Source organism: Salmo salar, chromosome 26 (assembly GCF_965601325.2).
Source record: "Salmo salar chromosome 26, fSalSal1, whole genome shotgun sequence".
Lineage (NCBI taxonomy): Eukaryota > Metazoa > Chordata > Actinopteri > Salmoniformes > Salmonidae > Salmo > Salmo salar.
Window position 1 is genome coordinate 41344339 of NC_138316.1, and position 23488 is coordinate 41367826.

General features: G+C 45.7%; 1 protein-coding gene across 1 annotated transcript in view; it reads right to left on the minus strand.

Annotated features, from left to right (window-relative positions):
- Positions 1–23488, minus strand: part of myo9aa (myosin IXAa) — a 202080-nt gene that overhangs the window by 1732 nt on the left and 176860 nt on the right. The window contains 16 exon segments of the mRNA XM_082969734.1: positions 52–194; positions 444–655; positions 3668–3791; positions 9974–10105; positions 12698–12803; positions 13022–13150; positions 13307–13499; positions 13711–13772; positions 14145–14256; positions 15177–15224; positions 16796–16984; positions 17396–17515; positions 18652–18872; positions 19043–19173; positions 22295–22398; positions 23247–23447. Coding sequence (XP_082825860.1) covers positions 52–194; positions 444–655; positions 3668–3791; positions 9974–10105; positions 12698–12803; positions 13022–13150; positions 13307–13499; positions 13711–13772; positions 14145–14256; positions 15177–15224; positions 16796–16984; positions 17396–17515; positions 18652–18872; positions 19043–19173; positions 22295–22398; positions 23247–23447 — 2227 coding nt within the window.

Sequence of the window (23488 nt, forward strand, 5' to 3'; positions counted from 1 at the left end):
AAGCATTTTCCAAACAGGTTGACCATGGTACGGTTTAATATCATGGCATACCGGAGAAGTCGGAGGTGGCTCCTTCAGAGTCCACGTTGAGGTTCTCGGAGCTGTCGGCCGTGCCGATGGACGCCTCCGACTCCAGGGTCTCATCGTCTGATGCTCGCTGCTCCAAAGTCAGCATCTCAAAGGTTAGCTCCTCCCTGGGGTGACAAACATTGGTGAGGTCAATGCAGAAGGAAAACACACTGACAGTTTTAGCCATTCATTTTCCTCATTTTAGGTACACTTTACCATTCATTTAAGATTCCTCAAATATCCTGTAGGTAAAGGTATAATACTGTATTTCTACATTTATTTTATAACATGCTTCTCATTGTACAACCATATCAGTTGCACATTGACTGAGGGCGCCCCCTAAATGCTACTGTAGGTATAATGCTATAAGGTACTTCTCTTTCTGGAGGCTCTCGATCTGCTCCGTCAGCACTCTCTCCTCCTGCTGCATGGCCAACTGCTGCTGCTCCGATACCTCAGGCTCCAGCCCCACCCCCACCTCCTCACCGCCGCTCTCCTGCATCACTGCACCCGTCACGGACGGCAGGCGCGGGCTAACCGGGGGCGAGGGTGTGTGGTAGCTGAACCGCCGTACGTGGCCCTTGCCCTGCGAAACAAAGCACAAAACAGTCAGGGAGAAGTTAGTGTTAGCTTATGTTAGCTTAGGCTAATGTCAGCGTTTGTCCTGGTGTAGGATTGTCCTGATTCATGACAAGAATAGCAAAGCAGGGGAAAATGACAGCATCTGGCAGCGAATTCTATTTCAGGTTGTATAGCCAGCAACCGTTACTCCTACTACCTAGGAGGGCCCTTCCACCAAGTTACATTGACGGGACGATAGACCATCAATCACCAGCACATGCAAAAAAACCTTTGTAATACCCAATTGTAATACTTGAAACATCAATGTTTCATAGTTCGCTTTTAAACCCATAACGACCCAAAGACTCATGCTCCCCACACATACAGTCTAGCAACCAGCAGTCACAGCAGATACCCAATCGCAAAATCATGTTGGATGCTGTGCAGCATGGGTTACCTTTTTGGCTGCGTTTGGCTGCGTGGTACAAACAATTGAGAAGCAAAAGAGAATATAAAAGTGAAAATGAGGCCAAAGACACTGGATAGTATATGGTCCCTAACCTCTTACAAAGTCCTCCATAATTCTACCTTGTGATGATACACCAGGACATTCCTCCTGGAATTGCTTTAATACCAAAGAGCTGCTACGGTCTACAGCACATGTAATTGGGAAGATCTTTGATTGGATCATGGGACAAGAGGCAGAAAAATCTAAGAAATTATATTATGAATAGGTTAATTTACATGATAAGTTATATTAGGTTATAATAGGTTATATTACATGATAGGTTATTTCACATGATATTACATAATAAGTCATCTAGTGTAGGACATAATTTCCTACATTTTGACCCCAAGGTCAGGAGGAAATGGAGTAAGCAATCACATTTCTCAAATGTGTATTTTAGGATGAAACTGATTAAGTGTGATGATACACTTTATACTTTCTACAATATACTCTATAAACTTACAAATACAATAAAAATAACAACCCAACGTGGGTTTAGTAGATAGTAAACCAGACGATGACAAACAGAAAATATGTCATTAAAATATGGAACTATAGGTAATGAAATCATTATAACGTATTTGAGTTGGAACACTGTCAAATACAGAAAATCCTGTCAGAGTACAGCATAGTCAAAATCTAATGAACAAACATTTGCATGATTAAATTACAGTATGTCAATGTCTTGAACTTTCATCCACAAGAGACTGTTATATTATACAGTCAGGCTCACACAAAGAAATAGAGAGGGGAAAAAGCGAGAGGAGAGAGAGAGAGAGAGAGAGAGAGAGAGGGGAAAAAGCGAGAGGAGAGAGAGAGAGAGGGGAAAAAGCGAGAGGAGAGAGAGAGAGAGGGGAAAAAGCGAGAGGAGAGAGAGAGAGAGGGGAAAAAGCGAGAGGAGAGAGAGAGAGAGGGGAAAAAGCGAGAGGAGAGAGAGAGAGAGGGGAAAAAGCGAGAGGAGAGAGAGAGAGAGGGGAAAAAGCGAGAGGAGAGAGAGAGAGAGGGGAAAAAGCGAGAGGAGAGAGAGAGAGGGGAAAAGGCGAGAGGAGAGAGAGAGAGGGGAAAAAGCGAGAGGAGAGAGAGAGAGGGGAAAAAGCGAGAGGAGAGAGAGAGAGCGGAAAAAGCGAGAGGAGAGAGAGAGAGCGGAAAAAGCGAGAGGAGAGAGAGAGGGGAAAAAGCGAGAGGAGAGAGAGAGGGGAAAAAGCGAGAGGCGAGAGAGAGGGGAAAAAGCGAGAGGCGAGAGAGAGGGGAAAAAGCGAGAGGCGAGAGAGAGGAAAAAGCGAGAGGTGAGAGAGAGGAAAAAGCGAGAGGAGAGAGAGAGGAAAAAGCGAGAGAGGAAAAAACGAGAGAGGAAAAAACGAGAGAGGCGAGAGAGGAAAAAACGAGAGGCGAGAGAGGAAAAAGCGAGAGAGGCGAGAGAGGAAAAAGCGAGAGAGAGGCGAGAGAGGAAAAGGCGAGAGAGAGGGCAAGAGATGGATCGAGAGATGGATCGAGAGATGGATCGAGAGATGGATCGAGAGATGGATCGAGAGATGAGAGCCAGAGATGAGAGCCAGAGAGCAGAGAGAGAGAAAGTGAGAGATAGAAGGTCAGCCAGACATGGACAAAGTGAGGTGGCGCCATGTTGTGAGGATGGAGGACACCAGGCAGACCTCGGCATTAGGACAAGGTGGGCACGGTGAGCAGTGATCAATGCCACAACAAAATAGCTGACAGCTGACTATGATTAGGCGAGCCTGGTCTTGGTAACAGTGAGTGGATACATACCGGGACAGTACTGCGGGATATGGTCATAAATCTAACAGCAATTAGTACAGGTTTCTGGATTAGGAAGGAAAGACAGGAAGGGGAATGACAGGATTAAAATGGGAGAAAACAGAGTTAGTGTGAAGAGGAGGTGGTTCAAAGTAGGCTGACTTAAGAACGGTGTTTTAACAGGATAAGTTAGCTAGTTGGGGGGGGGGGGGTTAATTTAAGAACAGTGTTTTAACAGGATAAGTTAGCTAGTTGAGGGGTTTAATTTAAGAACAGTGTTTTTAACAGGATAAGTTAGCTAGTTGGGGGGTTTAATTTAAGAACAGTGTTTTTAACAGGATAAGTTAGCTAGTTGGGGGTTTAATTTAAGAACAGTGTTTTTAACAGGATAAGTTAGCTAGTTGGGGGGTTTCATTTAAGAACAGTGTTTTAACAGGATAAGTTAGCTAGTTGGGGGGTTTAATTTAAGAACAGTGTTTTTAACAGGATAAGTTAGCTAGTTGGGGGGTTTAATTTAAGAACAGTGTTTTTAACAGGATAAGTTAGCTAGTTGAGGGGTTTAATTTAAGAACAGTGTTTTTAACTGGATAAGTTAGCTAGTTGGGGGGTTTAATTTAAGAACAGTGTTTTTAACAGGATAAGTTAGCTAGTTGGGGGGTTTAATTTAAGAACAGTGTTTTTAACAGGATAAGTTAGCTAGTTGATGGGAGTTGATGTCTTGTCTAATACAGTCTGTGGATAGTGGTGATGAACAGCTATAACTTTTGACTTTACCATTGATCTCCGAATGAGGGTCAACCTGCACTTGGCTTTGTTCTCGGCAAACTCCAGACTGTTGATGTCCTTTAGCCGGGCGCAGTACTTATTCATCTGCTCTCCGATGATGAGCTCCACACACCTAGAACATGAAGAGCCATGGTCACATTACAGTCTAGTACTACATCTATGTAATCCTATAGTAGCAGCAGTAGACGACTATAGTAGCAGCAGTAGACGACTATAGCAGCAGCAGCAGGATACTATAGTAGCAGCAGCAGGATACTATAGTAGCAGCAGTAGACGACTATAGCAGCAGCAGCAGTAGACGACTATAGTAGCAGCAGTAGACGACTATAGTAGCAGCAGTAGACGACTATAGTAGCAGCAGTAGACGACTATAGTAGCAGCAGTAGACGACTATAGTAGCAGCAGTAGACGACTATAGTAGCAGCAGTAGACAACTATAGTAGCAGCAGTAGACGACTATAGTAGCAGCAGTAGACGACTATAGTAGCAGCAGCAGCAGGATACTATAGTAGCAGCAGTAGACGACTATAGTAGCAGCAGTAGACGACTATAGTAGCAGCAGTAGACGACTATAGTAGCAGCAGTAGACGACTATAGTAGCAGCAGCAGACGACTATAGCAGCAGCAGACGACTATAGCAGCAGCAGACGACTATAGCAGCAGCAGACGACTATAGCAGCAGCAGACGACTATAGCAGCAGCAGACGACTATAGCAGCAGCAGCAGCAGGATACTATAGTAGCAGCAGTAGACGACTATAGCAGCAGCAGACGACTATAGCAGCAGCAGTAGACGACTATAGTAGCAGCAGTAGACGACTATAGCAGCAGTAGACGACTATAGTAGCAGCAGTAGACGACTATAGTAGCAGCAGTAGACGACTATAGTAGCAGCAGTAGACGACTATAGCAGCAGCAGTAGACGACTATAGCAGCAGCAGCAGCAGGATACTATAGTAGCAGCAGCAGACGACTATAGTAGCAGCAGTAGACGACTATAGTAGCAGCAGTAGACGACTATAGTAGCAGCAGTAGACGACTATAGTAGCAGCAGTAGACGACTATAGTAGCAGCAGTAGACGACTATAGTAGCAGCAGCAGACGACTATAGTAGCAGCAGTAGACGACTATAGTAGCAGCAGTAGACGACTATAGTAGCAGCAGCAGCAGGATACTATAGTAGCAGCAGTAGACGACTATAGTAGCAGCAGTAGACGACTATAGTAGCAGCAGCAGACGACTATAGTAGCAGCAGTAGACGACTATAGCAGCAGCAGTAGACGACTATAGTAGCAGCAGTAGACGACTATAGCAGCAGCAGCAGGATACTATAGTAGCAGCAGCAGGATACTATAGTAGCAGCAGCAGGATACTATAGTAGCAGCAGTAGCAGCAGCAGGATACTATAGCAGCAGCAGCAGGATACTATAGCAGCAGCAGCAGGATACTATAGCAGTAGCAGCAGGATACTATAGCAGTAGCAGCAGGATACTATAGTAGCAGCAGCAGGATACTATAGTAGCAGCAGCAGCAGCAGGATACTATAGCAGCAGGATACTATAGCAGCAGGATACTATAGCAGCAGCAGCAGGATACTATAGCAGCAGCAGCAGGATACTATAGCAGCAGCAGCAGGATACTCTAGTAGCAGCAGCAGGATACTCTAGTAGCAGCAGCAGCAGCAGGATACTCTAGCAGCAGCAGGATACTATAGTAGCAGCAGCAGACTACTATAGCAGCAGCAGGATACTATAGTAGCAGCAGGATACTATAGTAGCAGCAGCCGGATACTATAGCAGTAGCAGCAGCAGGATACTATATCAGTAGCAGCAGCAGGATACTATAGCAGTAGCAGCAGCAGCAGAATACTATAGCAGTAGCAGCAGCAGCAGAATACTATAGCAGTAGCAGCAGCAGCAGACTACTATAGCAGCAGCAGCAGCAGCAGACTACTATAGCAGCAGCAGCAGCAGCAGACTACTATAGCAGCAGCAGCAGCAGACTACTATAGCAGCAGCAGCAGCAGACTACTATAGCAGCAGCAGCAGCAGACTACTATAGCAGCAGCAGCAGCAGACTACTATAGCAGCAGCAGCAGCAGACTACTATAGCAGCTGCAGCAGCAGACTACTATAGCAGCTGCAGCAGCAGACTACTATAGCAGCAGCAGCAGCAGACTACTATAGCAGCAGCAGCAGCAGACTACCATAGCAGCAGCAGCAGCAGACTACTATAGCAGCAGCAGCAGCAGACTACTATAGCAGCAGCAGCAGACTACTATAGCAGCAGCAGCAGACTACTATAGCAGCAGCAGCAGACTACTATAGCAGCAGCAGCAGACTACTATAGCAGCAGCAGCAGGACACTATAGCAGCAGCAGCAGGACACTATAGCAGCAGGATACTATAGCAGCAGCAGCAGGATACTATAGCAGCAGCAGCAGGATACTATAGCAGCAGCAGCAGGACACTATAGCAGCAGCAGTAGCAGCAGCAGGATACTATAGCAGCAGCAGCAGGACACTATAGCAGCAGCAGCAGGATACTATAGCAGCAGCAGCAGGATACTATAGTAGCAGCAGCAGGATACTATAGCAGCAGCAGCAGGATACTATAGTAGCAGCAGCAGGATACTATAGTAGCAGCAGCAGGATACTATAGTAGCAGCAGCAGGATACTATAGTAGCAGCAGCAGGATACTATAGCAGCAGCAGCAGGATACTATAGCAGCAGCAGCAGGATACTATAGCAGCAGCAGCAGGATACTATAGTAGCAGCAGCAGCAGGATACTATAGTAGCAGCAGTAGCAGCAGCAGGATACTATAGCAGCAGCAGCAGCAGGATACTATAGCAGCAGCAGGATACTATAGCAGCAGCAGCAGCAGACTACTATAGCAGCAGCAGAAGGATACTATAGCAGCAGCAGCAGCAGACTACCATAGCAGCAGGATACTATAGCAGCAGGATACTATAGCAGCAGACTACTATAGCAGCAGACTACTATAGCAGCAGCAGAAGGATACTATAGCAGCAGCAGCAGCAGACTACCATAGCAGCAGCAGCAGACTACTATAGCAGCAGCAGCAGACTACTATAGCAGCAGCAGCAGCAGCAGACTACCATAGCAGCAGCAGCAGACTACCATAGCAGCAGCAGCAGCAGACTACCATAGCAGCAGCAGCAGCAGACTACCATAGCAGCAGCAGCAGCAGACTACTATAGCAGCAGCAGCAGACTACTATAGCAGCAGCAGCAGCAGACTACTATAGCAGCAGCAGCAGACTACTATAGCAGCAGCAGACTACTATAGCAGCAGCAGCAGCAGACTACTATAGCAGCAGCAGCAGCAGACTACTATAGCAGCAGCAGCAGCAGACTACTATAGCAGCAGCAGCAGCAGACTACTATAGCAGCAGCAGCAGCAGACTACCATAGCAGCAGACTACTATAGCAGCAGCAGCAGGATACTATAGCAGCAGCAGCAGGATACTATAGCAGCAGCAGCAGGATACTATAGCAGCAGCAGCAGCAGGATACTATAGCAGCAGCAGCAGCAGGATACTATAGCAGCAGCAGCAGCAGGATACTATAGCAGCAGCAGCAGCAGGATACTATAGTAGCAGCAGCAGGATACTATAGTAGCAGCAGCAGGATACTATAGTAGCAGCAGCAGGATACTATAGCAGCAGCAGCAGGATACTATCGCAGCAGCAGCAGGATACTATAGCAGCAGCAGCAGGATAATATAGCAGCAGCAGCAGGATACTATAGCAGCAGCAGCAGGACACTATAGCAGCAGCAGCAGGATACTATAGTAGCAGCAGCAGCAGGATACTATAGCAGCAGCAGCAGGATACTATAGCAGCAGCAGCAGGATACTATAGCAGCAGCAGCAGGATACTATAGCAGCAGCAGGATACTATAGCAGCAGCAGGATACTATAGCAGCAGCAGCAGGATACTATAGTAGCAGCAGCAGCAGGAAACTATAGTAGCAGCAGCAGCAGGATACTATAGTAGCAGCAGCAGCAGGATACTATAGTAGCAGCAGTAGCAGCAGCAGGATACTATAGTAGCAGCAGTAGCAGCAGCAGGATACTATAGCAGCAGCAGCAGCAGGATACTATAGCAGCAGCAGCAGCAGACTACTATAGCAGCAGCAGAAGGATACTATAGCAGCAGCCTACCATAGCAGCAGGATACTATAGCAGCAGGATACTATAGCAGCAGACTACTATAGCAGCAGACTACTATAGCAGCAGACTACTATAGCAGCAGCAGAAGGATACTATAGCAGCAGCAGCAGCAGACTACTATAGCAGCAGCAGCAGCAGACTACTATAGCAGCAGCAGCAGCAGACTACTATAGCAGCAGCAGCAGCAGACTACTATAGCAGCAGCAGAAGGATACTATAGCAGCAGCAGAAGGATACTATAACAGCAGCAGCAGCAGCAGACTACCATAGCAGCAGCAGCAGACTACCATAGCAGCAGCAGCAGACTACTATAGCAGCAGCAGCAGCAGACTACTATAGCAGCAGCAGCAGCAGACTACTATAGCAGCAGCAGCAGCAGACTACTATAGCAGCAGCAGACTACTATAGCAGCGCAGACTACTATAGCAGCAGCAGCAGACTACTATAGCAGCAGCAGCAGACTACTATAGCAGCAGCAGCAGACTACTATAGCAGCAGCAGCAGACTACTATAGCAGCAGCAGCAGGATACTATAGCAGCAGCAGCAGCAGGATACTATAGCAGCAGCAGCAGCAGGATACTATAGCAGCAGCAGCAGCAGGATACTATAGCAGCAGCAGCAGGATACTATAGCAGCAGCAGCAGGATACTATAGCAGCAGCAGCAGGATACTATAGCAGCAGCAGCAGGATACTATAGTAGCAGCAGCAGGATACTATAGTAGCAGCAGCAGCAGCAGCAGCAGGATACTATAGTAGCAGCAGCAGGATACTATAGCAGCAGCAGCAGGATACTATAGCAGCAGCAGCAGGATACTATAGTAGCAGCAGCAGGATACTATAGCAGCAGCAGCAGCAGGACACTATAGCAGCAGCAGCAGGACACCGAAGCAGCAGCAGCAGGATACTATAGTAGCAGCAGCAGGATACTATAGTAGCAGCAGCAGGATACTATAGTAGCAGCAGCAGGATACTATAGTAGCAGCAGCAGGATACTATAGTAGCAGCAGCAGGATACTATAGTAGCAGCAGCAGGATACTATAGTAGCAGCAGCAGGATACTATAGTAGCAGCAGCAGGATACTATAGTAGCAGCAGCAGGATACTATAGCAGCAGCAGCAGGATACTATAGTAGCAGCAGCAGGATACTATAGTAGCAGCAGCAGGATACTATAGTAGCAGCAGCAGGATACTATAGTAGCAGCAGCAGGATACAATAGTAGCAGCAGCAGGATACTATAGCAGCAGCAGCAGGATACTATAGTAGCAGCAGCAGGATACTATAGCAGGATACTATAGCAGCAGCAGCAGGATACTATAGCAGCAGCAGCAGGATACTATAGCAGCAGGATACTATAGCAGCAGGATACTATAGTAGCAGCAGCAGCAGGATACTATAGCAGCAGCAGGATACTATAGCAGCAGGATACTACAGTAGCAGCAGCAGCAGGATACTATAGCAGCAGCAGGATACTATAGTAACAGCAGAATACTATAGTAGCAGCAGCAGCAGGATACTATAGCAGCAGCAGGATGATATAGCAGCAGGATACTATAGCAGCAGGATACTATAGTAGCAGCAGCAGCAGGATACTATAGCAGCAGGATACTATAGTAGCAGCAGCAGCAGGATACTATAGCAGCAGGATACTATAGTAGCAGCAGCAGCAGGATACTATAGCAGCAGCAGCAGGATACTATAGCAGCAGGATACTACAGTAGCAGCAGCAGCAGGATACTATAGTAGCAGCAGCAGCAGGATACTATAGCAGCAGCAGGATACTATAGTAACAGCAGAATACTATAGTAGCAGCAGCAGCAGGATACTATAGCAGCAGCAGGAAACTATAGTAGCAGCAGCAGCAGGAAACTATAGCAGTAGCAGCAGCAGGATACTATAGTAGCAGCAGGATACTATTGTAGCAGCAGTAGAATACTATAGTAGCAGTAGTAGGATACTATATTAGCAGCAGCAGGATACTATATTAGCAGCAGCAGGATACTATATTAGCAGCAGCAGGATACTATAGTAGCAGTAGTAGAATACTATAGTAGCAGTAGTAGGATACTATATTAGCAGCAGTAGGATTGTGGTCTCACGCTGTGGTCTTGCCGATGTCCTGGACACTCTGCAGGGGGTCGATGGTGTCGGGGCAGCGGAGGATGCAGGGGGCGAAGACAATGGCCAGGGCGTTGGCCGACATACGGTTGGTGTCCTCCTGCCCTGCGATCCTGGAGAATACACCAAACAAAAACAGTGCCTTCAGAAAGTATTCATCACACCTCTTGACTTGTTCCACATGCTGTTGGTTTATAGCCTGGATTTAAAATGAGATTCAATTGAGATTGAGTCACTGACGCAATACCCCATAATGTCAAAGTGGAATTATGTTTTTAGATCTATTTTTTAAATGTATTAAAAATGAAAAGCTGAAAATGTTTGAGTCAATAACTATTCAACCCCTTTGTTATGGTAAGCATAAATAAATGCAGGAGAAAAATAGTAAGTTGCATGGAGTCTGTGTGCAATAATAGTGTTTAACATGATTTTTGAATGACTACCTCATCTCTGTACCCCACACATACAATTATCTTTAAGGTCCCTCAGTTGAGCAGTGAATTTCAAACAAAGATTCAATCAAAGAACAGGGATGTTTTCCAATACCTCTCAAAGAGCCCCTATTGATAGATGGGTAAAACAAAAGAAAAGCAGACATTGAATGTCCCTTTGAGCATGGTGAAGTTATTAGCTACACTTTGGGTGGTGTATCAATACACTCAGTCACTACAAATATACAGGCGTCCTTCCTATTACAGTTGCCGGAGAGGAAGGAAACCGCTCAGGGATTTCACCATGAGGCCAGTGGTGATTTTAAAACAGTTACAGAGTTTAATAGCTGTGAAGAGAGAAAAACGGAAGATGGATCAACAACATTGTAGTTACTCCACAATACTAACCTAAATGACAGGAGGGAACAGAAGGAAGGCTGTACAGAATAAAACATTCTAAAACATGCATCCTGCTCGCAATAAGGCACAACTCTTTATATTTTCAAACATGGTGTTGGCTGCATCATATTATGGGTATGCTTTTCATCAGCAAGGACTAGAGAGTTTAAAAATAATAAAAATACATGGAATAGAGCTTTGCACATGCAAAACCTTGAAGGAAAACCTGGTTCAGTCTGCTTTCCAACAGACACTGGGAGAAAAATGTAAGTTTTAGTACAATAACCTAAAAAACAAATATACACTGGAGTTGCTTACCAAGATTGACATTGAATGTTCCTGAGTAGCCTAGTTACAGTTACAGACGTAAAACCGTCTTGAAAATCTAATGGGAAGACTTGAAAATGGCTGTCTAGCAGAAATCAACAACCAACTTGACAGAGCTTGAAGAATATTGTACAATCCAGGTGTGCAAAGCTCTTAGAGACTTACCCAGAAAGACTCACAGCTGTGATCACTGCCAAAGGTGATTCTAACATGTATTGACTCAGGGGTGTGAATACTTACAGTACCAGTCAAAGGTTTGGATAAACTTACTCATTCCAGGGTTTTTATTTTTTCCATTGTAGAATAATAGTGAAGACATCAAAACTATGAAATAGCATATGAAATCATGTAGTAACCCAAAAAGTGTTAAATAAATCTAAAATATGTTTTATATTTGAGATTCTTCAAAGTATCCACCCTTTGCCTTGATGACAGCTTTGCACACTCTTGGCATTCTCTCAACCAGCTTCATGAGGTAGTCACCTGGAATGCTTTTCCAACAGTCTTGAATGAGTTTCCACATATGCTGAGCATTTGTTGGCTGCTTTTCCTTCACTCTGCGGTCCAACCTATCCCAAACCATCTCAATTGGGTTGAGGTTGGGTGATTGTGGAGGCCAGGTCATCTGATGCAGCACTCCATCACTATCCTTCTCGGTCAAATAGCCCTTACACAGCCTGGAGGTGTGTGTTGGGTCATTGTCCTGTTGAAAAGTAAATGATAGTCCCGCTAAGTGCAAATCAAAGGGGATGGCATCGCTTCAGAATGCTGTGGTAGACATGCATCAGATGACCTGGCCTCCACAATCACCCAACCTCAACCCAATTGAGATGGTTTGGGATGAGTTGGACCGCAGAGTGAAGGAAAAGCAGCCAACAAGTGCTCAGCATATGTGGGAACTCCTTCAAGACTGTTGGAAAAGCATTCCAGGTGACTACCTCATGAAGCAGGTTGAGAGAATGCCAAGAGTGTCCAAAGCTGTCATCAAGGCAAAGGTTGACTACTTCGAAGAATCTAAAATATAAATATATTTTGATTTGTTTAACACTTTTTTGTTTATTACATGATTCCATATGTGTTATTTAATGGTTTTGATGTCTTCACTATTCTTCTACAACATAGAAAATAGTAAAAATAAAGATAACCCTTGAATGAGTAGGTGTGTCCAAACTTTTGACTGGTCCTGTATGTAAATTACATATTTCTGTATTTAATTTTCAATACATTTGCTAAAATAAAAAAATCTAAACATGTTTTCACTTTTTCATTATGTGGTAGTGTGTGTAGATGGATGAGTGGAAAAAAATATTTAAACATTTTTGAATTCAGGCTGTAACAACAAAATGTGGAATAAGTCAAGGGGTATGAATACTTTGTGAAGGCACTGCAGTATAATACATGTGTGAAGTCAAACTTCACTTAAGAGTTAGGACATTACAGAAATGTTCTGTTATTGGATGAATCTTCTCTCTTGCATTTTCCTTTTGATGTGACGTACAACTGCTACAGCAGATACTAGTGCAATAGAGGGAGGAGAAAGTCTGTTACCTAACTAGGTGGAAGAAGAGCCGTTCCAGAGTGTTGAGGTGAGTTCTACTGAGCTGGTCGATAATAGAGTAGACCCCTCGAATCACCTCCTTCTTGTCCTGCAGGCCTGTAAACACATTCACCACCAAACATATTGATGACATTTTTCATGGGGTTTTGAATCAGTTTTTGATATATTCATCTGAAATAAAATCTCCTGTTGTAGGTCAGTGAGAGAAGTTATTTTCAATGTCCAACAATGATGTTGAACTACATACATAAATAAAATAAGTAAGGAGTAAACATTTATCAGAAATTAAATGACAGGAAGGTAGGAGTATTTACACATGGCGCGGAGGAACTCCTCGTATAGTTCAAAGGTCATAAGCGGATTGGGCAAGTCCCGGAGCCACTGCTTGAAGACACTAGCGATAACGTGGATGTTGTAATCATCCAGGTTCATGCCGTTCACGTCTGTGTGGACAAACGGCCAAAATGTCAGAATGAAACAAGCATCCCTGGTTGAAGTTAGCGTTAGCCTTTAGCCATAGCATTGACATTTTCATTTGCAAATAGCCATTAGCGTAACTAGATGCCTCACCCTGGTCTATGTTAGCATGTATACAGTACCTGTGTCCAGTCCCTGCTTGAGCTCTTTGATCTTATTGGTGGAGCCAGACTTCCTATAGATGCCCTCGGTGTAGAGGCCATGCATCTCAATGTAGTTGATGAGCTTCTCCACCACCAGGGGCACTGTCCTCTCCTCGTTGGTCAGACGGGACACCTCCACCCCAAACTGCCTGGACGACAGCTCTGGGTCGTACTGCGCACACACACAGACACAAAAAGAGATGTAGGAGCGCATGTGGACACACACACACACACACACACACACACACACCCACACACACACACACACACACACACACACACTCTCACACACACACACACACACACACTCTCACACACTCACACACACACAGCTTCTACCGAATACATATTAATGTACGTTGATCTAGTCGTGGTAGCCTTACCTTTTTGCTGCATTTGGTGGTCAACTTCAGGCAGCACTTTCTGTGGCAGGCGTAGCGACACACTGGATAAACACAGCCAGAGAAATGCAAGTCAGCGCCATTTTCCACGGAAAGACAGTGCCTCCGCATTGTTAACAAGGGAGGAAAAACAAAAGGTTATGGCCGCTCACTAACTGGCTACAGGGCTAAGAGACAGACGCAACATTGGCCAGGGAGGAGAAAACATCCTTTCTGACTGCTGCTTGAGAAAACTGTGGAGGATGAGGAGCTGCAGACCACATGAGTCCAGTTGAACACAATCTGATTAGTAGGAGGGGTTAGGAGGGGCCACAGCTCAACGCTTGGCCAAAGGGCCGCTGAGGACGTGCACAGTAATAACGTGTGTGTGTGCTTGCATGCCTGTGTTGTGTGTGTGTGTGCGCATAAGTACTCACATTTGCAGACGCAGGCCCTGTCCATCATCCAGATGAGAGAGGAGCAGTACTCGCAGTAGGTGGGGATGCTGTACTGGGTGGCCTTGAAGATGTGGCCATTATGTTCCTCCACCTGTAGGAGGCAGCAGAGAGCAGGTGAGAAAAGAGCCAAGGAGAGTTTATGTTAACATGAATTCTTTCTATAGTCTCCGACTCTCCTGTTTATTCTAGTTACTAGCCTATTTCCTTTTTTTCTAAAGGGCAGATAGAAGCATGGCTGACAGGCGGTTAATATGTTTTAAATGGAGACGAGCAGCAACGCAGATGTTGCATAGTAGTGCAATGCAAGACGATGCACTCACAGAAAATCTGAGTATCACAGAGTCTGCGCATGTCCACGGATGCGGTTCAATCTGCTACAGTGTGATAGCTGCAGGAACAAAACAGAGGAGAACTTTCTCCTCGTGCTTCAATGCTTTTAGTTGTTGCGGAAATTGGCCTGATATTTCTGTTTACTTCGTGCATCACTGACGATACCTTTTTTTAAATTTAATTGTAATTATTTTTTTATTATAGAAAAATGTCTCCCCAATTGGTAGTTAGTCTTGTCTCATCGCTGCAACTCCCGCACGGACTCTGGAGAGGTGAAGGTCGAGAGCTGTGCTTCCTCCGAAACAACCCAACCAAGCCGCACTGCTTATTGACACAATGCCCACTTAACCCGGAAGCCAGCTGAACCAATGTGTCGCAGGAAACACCGTACACCTGGTGACCCGCCACAGGAGTCGCTAGTGCGCGATGGGACAAGGACATCCCTGCCGGCCAAACCCTCGGACGACGCTGGGCCAATTGTGCGCCACCTCATGGGTCTCCCGGTCGCGGCCGGCTGCGACAGAGTCTAGACTCGATCCCATAATCTCTAGTGGCACAGCTAGTGCCTTGCAGCACTCGGGAGGCCCCCACTGACTATACCTTTAAGATCAGTCTGGCTTCAGTCTCATACCAAAATGGTTGATTACTAGTTTAAAAAAAACAGTAAGAGCAGGTACTCACAATATCGGCATCCTTTTTCCTCCTCTTTTTTCGCTCGGTTTTGGGGACCTGCTGGGAAATACAACAAAATATAACAGCTCTGACAACAACAAATACTGTAATACCCTGATAGCTTACCAATTACTAAGATTGTAAAGACCACAATGCTCTTTTCCAGCGGACACTCTCTTCCAGAGGGGCTTAGTATAGTAGCCAAGGGCTTCATGTGACTGTACAGTGTTTCAATTAGCCACCTGGGTGTTGGAAGTGGTTAGCACCAGCAGCTAACCCAGTTAACCAGGCCACTGTAGCAATGCTGTACCTGACAACACACACACACACCCTGAAGCTACCAACATTACTGCTAGCCCACCTAAATCATGGCTTCATCTACCAACATTACTGCTAGCCCACCTAAACCATGGCTTCATCTACCAACATTACTGCTAGCCCACCTAAACCATGGCTTCATCTACCAACATTACTGCTAGCCCACCTAAACCATGGCTTCATCTACCAACATTACTGCTAGCCCACCTAAACCATGGCTTCATCTACCAACATTACTGCTAGCCCACCTAAATCATGGCTTCAGCTACCAACATTACTGCTAGCCCACCTAAATCATGGCTTCAGCTACCAACATTGCTGCCAGCCCACCTAAACCATGGCTTCAGCTACCAACATTACTGCCAGCCCACCTAAACCATGGCTTCAGCTACCAACATTACTGCTAGCCCACCTAAATCATGGCTTCAGCTACCAACATTACTGCTAGCCCACCTAAATCATGGCTTCATCTACCAACATTACTGCTAGCCCACCTAAACCATGGCTTCATCTACCAACATTACTGCTAGCCCACCTAAATCATGGCTTCAGCTACCAACATTACTGCTAGCCCACCTAAATCATGGCTTCAGCTACCAACATTGCTGCCAGCCCACCTAAACCATGGCTTCATCTACCAACATTACTGCCAGCCCACCTAAACCATGGCTTCAGCTACCAACATTACTGCTAGCCCACCTAAACCATGGCTTCAGCTACCAACATTGCTGCCAGCCCACCTAAACCATGGCTTCAGCTACCAACATTGCTGCCAGCCCACCTAAACCATGGCTTCAGCTACCAACATTACTGCCAGCCCACCTAAACCATGGCTTCAGCTACCAACATTACTGCCAGCCCACCTAAACCATGGCTTCAGCTACCAACATTACTGCTAGCCCACCTAAATCATGGCTTCAGCTACCAACATTACTGCTAGCCCACCTAAATCATGGCTTCATCTACCAACATTACTGCTAGCCCACCTAAACCATGGCTTCATCTACCAACATTACTGCTAGCCCACCTAAATCATGGCTTCAGCTACCAACATTACTGCTAGCCCACCTAAATCATGGCTTCAGCTACCAACATTGCTGCCAGCCCACCTAAACCATGGCTTCAGCTACCAACATTACTGCCAGCCCACCTAAACCATGGCTTCAGCTACCAATATTACTGCCAGCCCACCTAAACCATGGTTTTAGCTCAGACTGCATACAGTACACAGTGTGATGCTTAGCTACATAGCCAATGGCTACAATAACAATCAATTGCACCAGACAGAAGGTCAGCGGTGGAGGTGGTACCTTGCTGATGGTGCTGTCCATGGGCTTGTACTCGGTCATGAACTCATCCAGAAAGATCTTGAAGGTGTTGACCCAGACCTTGACGGGCGACTCGCTCCAGTCCCTCTGCTCCAGGCGCATGGTCTTCTCCAGGATCTGCTCGAACAGGGCGTACAGGTCCTTATAGCGGATACTCTTCCCATCATCCATCTGGAGAACACAGAGGGTTACATCAAAATCATGATGTTAACTACTGCCATTTAAATACATAGGCATTAAGGAAACTATTGTAAAGTAGTTACCATGTAACTACTAGCCATGTAAATACATAGGCATTAAGGACACTATTGTAAAGTAGTTACCATGTAACTACTAGCCATGTAAATACATAGGCATTAAGGACACTATTGTAAAGTAGTTACCATGTAACTACTGCCATGTAAATACATAGGCATTAAGGACACTATTGTAAAGTAGTTACCATGTAACTACTAGCCATGTAAATACATAGGCATTAAGGACACTATTGTAAAGTAGTTACCATGTAACTACTAGCCATGTAAATACAACGGTATTAGGGAGCCTGGGATTCTAACAGGGTTGTTGCTCTACTGTACTAACCGCTAGAGCAGTAGAGTAGGAGTTGAAGATATTGAGGCGGAACTCCTTCAAGGCCTTTTTAAACACCACGTCCACCATTGTGTCTTTCTTACCGCCGTCCTCAGCCACCAGGTCACTGATCTAAACGAAACAAAAACAACTGCTTGATAAAAGGGTTCTCTCGGGCTTCAGTACATGAGCATTATAAAACCACATCAGTCTGGACACTGGACAACCTCAACACCGATATTCAGAATCATCATGTTCAAAACTCAACATTCAAAGAGAGAATTTATATTGGTAATCAACCTGAAAACTCTACCTTCCTCGTGCTGTTGTAATAACACTCTTTCTTCATCTGCATGTATCTCTATATATGTGTGTGTGTGTGTGTGTGTGTGTGTGTGTGTGTGTGTGTGTGTGTGTGTGTGTGTGTGTGTGTGTGTGGTGTGTGTGTGTGTGTGTGTGTGTGTATGTTCGAGTGTGTGCTTTGTGTCCATGTGTGCGAGTCTGCATATGCAGTGGTGGAAAAAGTAGCCAATTGTCATACTTGAGTAAAAGTATAGATACCTTAATAGAAAGTTACTCAAGTAAAAGTGAAAGTCACCCAGTAAAATACTACTTGAGTAAAAGTCTAAAAGTATTCGGTTGTAAATATACTTATGTATCAAAAGTAAAAGTATAAATAATTTCAAATTCCTTATATTAAGCAAAGCAGATGGCAGCATTTTCTTGTTTTAAAAATGTACGGATAACCCGGGGCACACTTCAACACTCCGACATAATTTATAAAAGATGCATGTGTGTTTAGTGAGTCCGCCAGATCAGAGGCAGCAGGGATGACCACGTGTTCTCTCGATAAGTCCGTGAATTGGACCATTTTCCTGTGTAACGAGTACTTTTGGGTGTCAGGTAAAATGTATGGAGTAAAGAATTATTCAGGAATGTAGTGAAGTAGTCAAAAATATAAATAGTAAAGTACAGATACCTTAAACACCTATTTATGTAGTACTTTAAAGTATTTTTACATAAGTACTTTACACCACTGTGCATATGCCTGCATATTTCTGTGTGTGTATGGGAGGGTGCGTCTTTGTGTGGGTGGGTGGGTGCGTGCGTGTCTCTTTGTGTGAGTGGGTGAGTGCGTGTGTGTGTGTGTGTGTGTGTGTGGGTGGGTGCGTGTCTGTGTTTGGGTGGGTGTGTGTGTGGGTGGGTGCGTGTCTGGACAGGTGATTGTGTGTGTGTGTGTGTGTGTGTGGGTGCGTGTGGGTGTGTACCTTCTTCATGAGGAAGTCGTTCATGCTCCTGTAGTCGTTTGTGCAGGTGAGGATCTGCAGTGCATCGTTCCCCCACTGGGCAGGCTCTAGGGCGACACTGCTAATCTTGACGCTACGCCGCCTCTTCACTTTTGGCGAGGGCTCCTTGTTTTCCTTGAACTCCTTGGCCCCCCGCTCCAGGGTCAGGTCTGGACTACAAGGCGGTGACATGTAATCCTGTCCTGCTGGGAGGGAGGGATGGCGAGACAGACAGAGTAGCAGCATAGTAAGTCTCACGCCTTCCGTTCAAGTCTTCTAGACTCCCTTATTAAGTTTGGCAGTGATCTTCACTGTGTCTTCTTCTGACAGTTAAACCTGCTGAACCCCACAATGACCTTTAACCCTCACCCACCTTCTCCCAGCAGTGGCCCCGTGTCTCCGTCATCTGCATCCATGGAGTCACCTCCACAGAACAGCTTCTCTCTGGACGACTTCTTCTCACCCTGCTTCGTCTTGCCCCAGAAACGCATCTTACCACGAACCCTGGTGGGGGGAAAGACAGATCACAGATTAATTAACCCTAACCTGAACCCTGGTGGGGGTAGAGACAGATCACAGATTCATTAACCCTAATCTGAACCCTGGTGGGGGTAGAGACAGATCACAGATTCATTAACCCTAACCCTGGTGGTAGGAGAGACAGATCACAGCTTCATTAACCCTAACCCTGGTGGTAGGAGAGACAGATCACAGCTTCATTAACCCTAACCTGAACCCTAGGGTTAATGATAAAACTTAAGATTTCCTGGGGTAACAATGTAAGAAATAATACATAAAAAAACTAAATACTGCATACTTTCCTGAGAACGCGAAGCGAGGCGGCCATCTCTGTCGGCGCCGGATGTTATCAAACAAGCTAAGCGTCAGTATAGAGACAAAGTACAGTCGCAATTCAACGGCTCAGACATGAGAGGTATGTGGCAGGGTCTACACGCAATCACAGACTACAAAAAGAAAACCAGCCCCGTCGCGGACCGCAATGTCCTGCTCCCAGACAAACTAAACAACTTCTTTGCTCGCTTTGAGGTCAATACAGTGCCAATGACATGGCCGGCTACCAAAACCTGCGGGCTCTCCTTCACCGCAGCCAATGTGAGTAAAGCATTTAAACGTGTTAACCCTCACAAGGCTGCCGGCCCAGACAGCATCCCTAGCCACGTCCTCAGAGCATGCGCAGACCAGCTGGCTGGTGTGTTTACGGACATATTCAATCAATCCTTATCCCAGTCTGCTGTTCCCACACGCTTCAAGAGGGCCACCATTGTTCCAGTTCCCAAGAAAGCTAAGGTAACTGAGCTAAACGACTATCGCCCCGTAGCACTCACTTCCGTCATCATGAAGTGTTTTGAGAGACTAGTCAAGGATCATATCACCTCCACCCTACCTGACACCCTAGACCCACTCCAATTTGCTTACCGCCCAATAGGTCCACAGACGACGCAATCACAATCACACTGCCCACTGCCCTAACCCATCTGGAGAAAAGGAATACCTATGTAAGAATGCTGTTCATCGATTACAGCTCAGCATTTAACACCATAGTACTCGCCAAACTCGTCATTAAGCTCGAGACCCTGGGTCTCGACCCCGCCCTGTGCAACTGGGTCCTGGACTTCCTGACGGGCCGCCCCCAGTTGATGAGGGTAGGAAACAACATCTCCACCCCGCTGATCCTCATCACTGGGGCCCCACAAGGGTGCGTTCTCAGCCCTCTCCTGTACTCCCTGTTCACCCATGACTGCGTGGCCATGCACACCTCCAACTCAATCACCAAGTTTGCAGACGACATAACAGTAGTAGGCTTGATTACCAACAACGATGAGACGGCCTACAGGGAGGAGGTGAGGGCCCTCGGAGTGTGGTGTCAGGAAAATAACCTCACACTCAACGTCAACAAAACAAAGGAGATTATCGTGGACTTCAGGAAACAGCAGAGGGAGCACCCCCCTATCCACATCGACGGGACAGTAGTGGAGGTGGAAAGTTAAGTTCCTCGGTGTACACAACACGGACAAACTGAAATGGTCCACCCACACAGACAGCGTGGTGAAGAAGGCGCAACAGCGCCTCTTCAACCTCTGGAGACTGAAGAAATTCGGCTTGTCAACGCTCACAAACTTTTACAGATGCACAATCGAGAGCATCCTGTCGGGCTGTATCACCGCCTGGTACGGCAACTGCTCCGCCCACAACCGTAAGGCTCTCCAGAGGGTAATGAGGTCTGCACAACGCATCACCGGGGGAAAACTACCTGCCCTCCAGGACACCTACACCACCCGATGTCACAGGAAGGCCAAACAGATCATCAAGGAGAACAACCACCCGAGCCACTGCCTGTTCACCCCGCTATCATCCAGAAGGCGAGGTCAGTACAGGTGCATCAAAGCTGGGACCGAGAGACTGAAAAACAGCTTCTATCTCAAGGCCATCAGACCGTTAAACAGCCATCACTAACATTGAGTGGCTGCTGCCAACATATTGACTCAATCTCTAGCCACTTTAATAATTAAACATTGGATTTAATAAATGTATCACTAGTCACTTTAAACTATGCCACTTTAAATAATGTTTACATAGCCTACACTACTCATCTCATATGTATAAACTGTACTCTATACCATCTACTGCATCTTGCCTATGCTGTTCAGCCATCACTCATCCATATATATATTTATGTACATATTCTTATTCATTCCTTTACACTTGTGTGTATAAGGTAGTTGTGAAATTGTTAGATTACTTGTTAGATATTACTGCATGGTCAGAACTAGAAGCACAAGCATTTCGCTACACTCGCATTAACATCTGCAAACCATGTGTAAGTGATAAATTACATTTGATTTGACAGCTACAGCACATGGCTTCAAATCACAGCTTGACACTGCTGGTGATCCAACCTTCATAATCCTCCAAAAGCAAACACATGTCCACCATTTCTATTGAGTATTGACTACTTTTTGATTATTATTGAGGAATCTAACCAAGAAATCATGTGAGGCTATGAAGCCTCATTTGCATTGCTATCTACACTGAGTGTACAAAACATTAAGGAACACCTGCTCTTTCCATGACAGACTGACCAGGTGAATCCAAGTGAAACCTATGATCCCTTATTGATGTCATTTGTTTAATCCACTTCAGTCAGTCAGTCAGAGACAGGTTAAAGGATTTTTAAGCCTCGAGATAATTTAGACATGGATTGTGTATGTGTGCCATTCAGAGGGTGAATGGGCAAGACAAAAGATTTAAGTGTCTTTGAACGGGGTATGGTAGTAGGTGCCAGGCGGGTCAGTTTGAGTGTGTCAAGAAATGCAACGCTGCTGGGTTTTTCACGCTCAACAGTTTCCCACGTGTATCAAGAATGATCCACCACCCAAAGGACATCCAGCCAACTTGACAACTGTGGGATGCATTGGAGTCAAAATGGGCCAGCGTCCCTGCGGAACGCTTTTGACACCTTGTAGAGTAAATGCCCTGACGAATTGAGGCTGTTCTGAGGGCAAAAGGGATGCAACTCAATATTAGGAAGGTGTTCTTAATGTTTTGTACACTCAGTGTATACTCTATTAAAATGACTACAATGGACACCATGACAGGAACAAACCTTCCATCTGACTGGGCGTTCTTGCGTATCGTGTCAACTTTGGCCAGATCTCCAGATGACATGGCCTTGTGTATCTTCTTCTGTTCCTCAGAGCTGGTGGAAGGCTGAAACACCAATGAATGACACAATGTCAACAACATCATACATAAATAGATATGACAGTTAAAAGAGACTTTTCAATATCTACAGTACTAACTGAAGTCGTGTTGCTCTACATCTACGTTTTCCTATCTCACAGGAGACGGGAGGATTATTCCCAACGCCAGTAGATGGCAGTACAACAATAGATTCCTTGACAAAATGTAGCACTTCCACTAGCCTGAGTTGTCAGTTGTACTCGAGTCTAACATTATTCAATACTGTCTATAGCTCACAGTTTTTCACTAGCCTACCTGACTAGCAGTATAGCTAACATGGATAGCCAGATAGCACAATAAAGACAGTTTATGTTACGCTGAAGTAAAGAGGTCAGGAATGTGTGTTAATTAATCATCAGGGAGGAAGGTCAAGGTTGAGCAATGACCTTCAACCCAGGATCCCAGGGTTCGGTCAGAGAGCAGGGCTACTGGTGAGAAGAGAAAGCTAACAGGCTAACAAGCTACAGTAACACATGCCATGGCTGATTATGCTGACAGAGAGGAAAAAGGAGAAGGAGAGTATCACTTCTGGGCTGTGAAGAAGTGAGGAGACAGGCTAAGTTAGGCTAGAACCTTGATTGGGTTTTAAAGAGAAGAGTGTGTTAGCATCGTTGAAACAGTTTATGCTCGGAGGAAGAGGAAAAATCTAGTTAAAGCGTAGGTTGTTTTAGTTGAGTTGCTCGGTAGTGCAGGTCTACCCAGCCAGTGCTGAAGAGGGTTAACAGCAGGGGAAAAAGATGGTCGTCCCAATGTGAACTTATATTAGTTGAATTGGGGTGTAGGCCGAGGTTTAGGTATGGGTCTGTTTTCTTTACCATCTCTGAGTCACTGAAACACTCAAAGGACTCCTGTTTAGGGATGGTTGGGGCGTAGGGGGGAGGGGAGGAGGGGGGGGGCTTTCCGTCGTACTCGTCCTCCTCCGACTCGCCCCCCAGCGAGGAGGTCGGTGTGCGGGTCAGAAAGTCAGAGCGTGTCCGTGCCATGCGGGCTTTCTTTCTGTGGCCCGCCCTGCTGACCTGGTTGACCAAAAACGATATAACAACAGTTGAAACACACT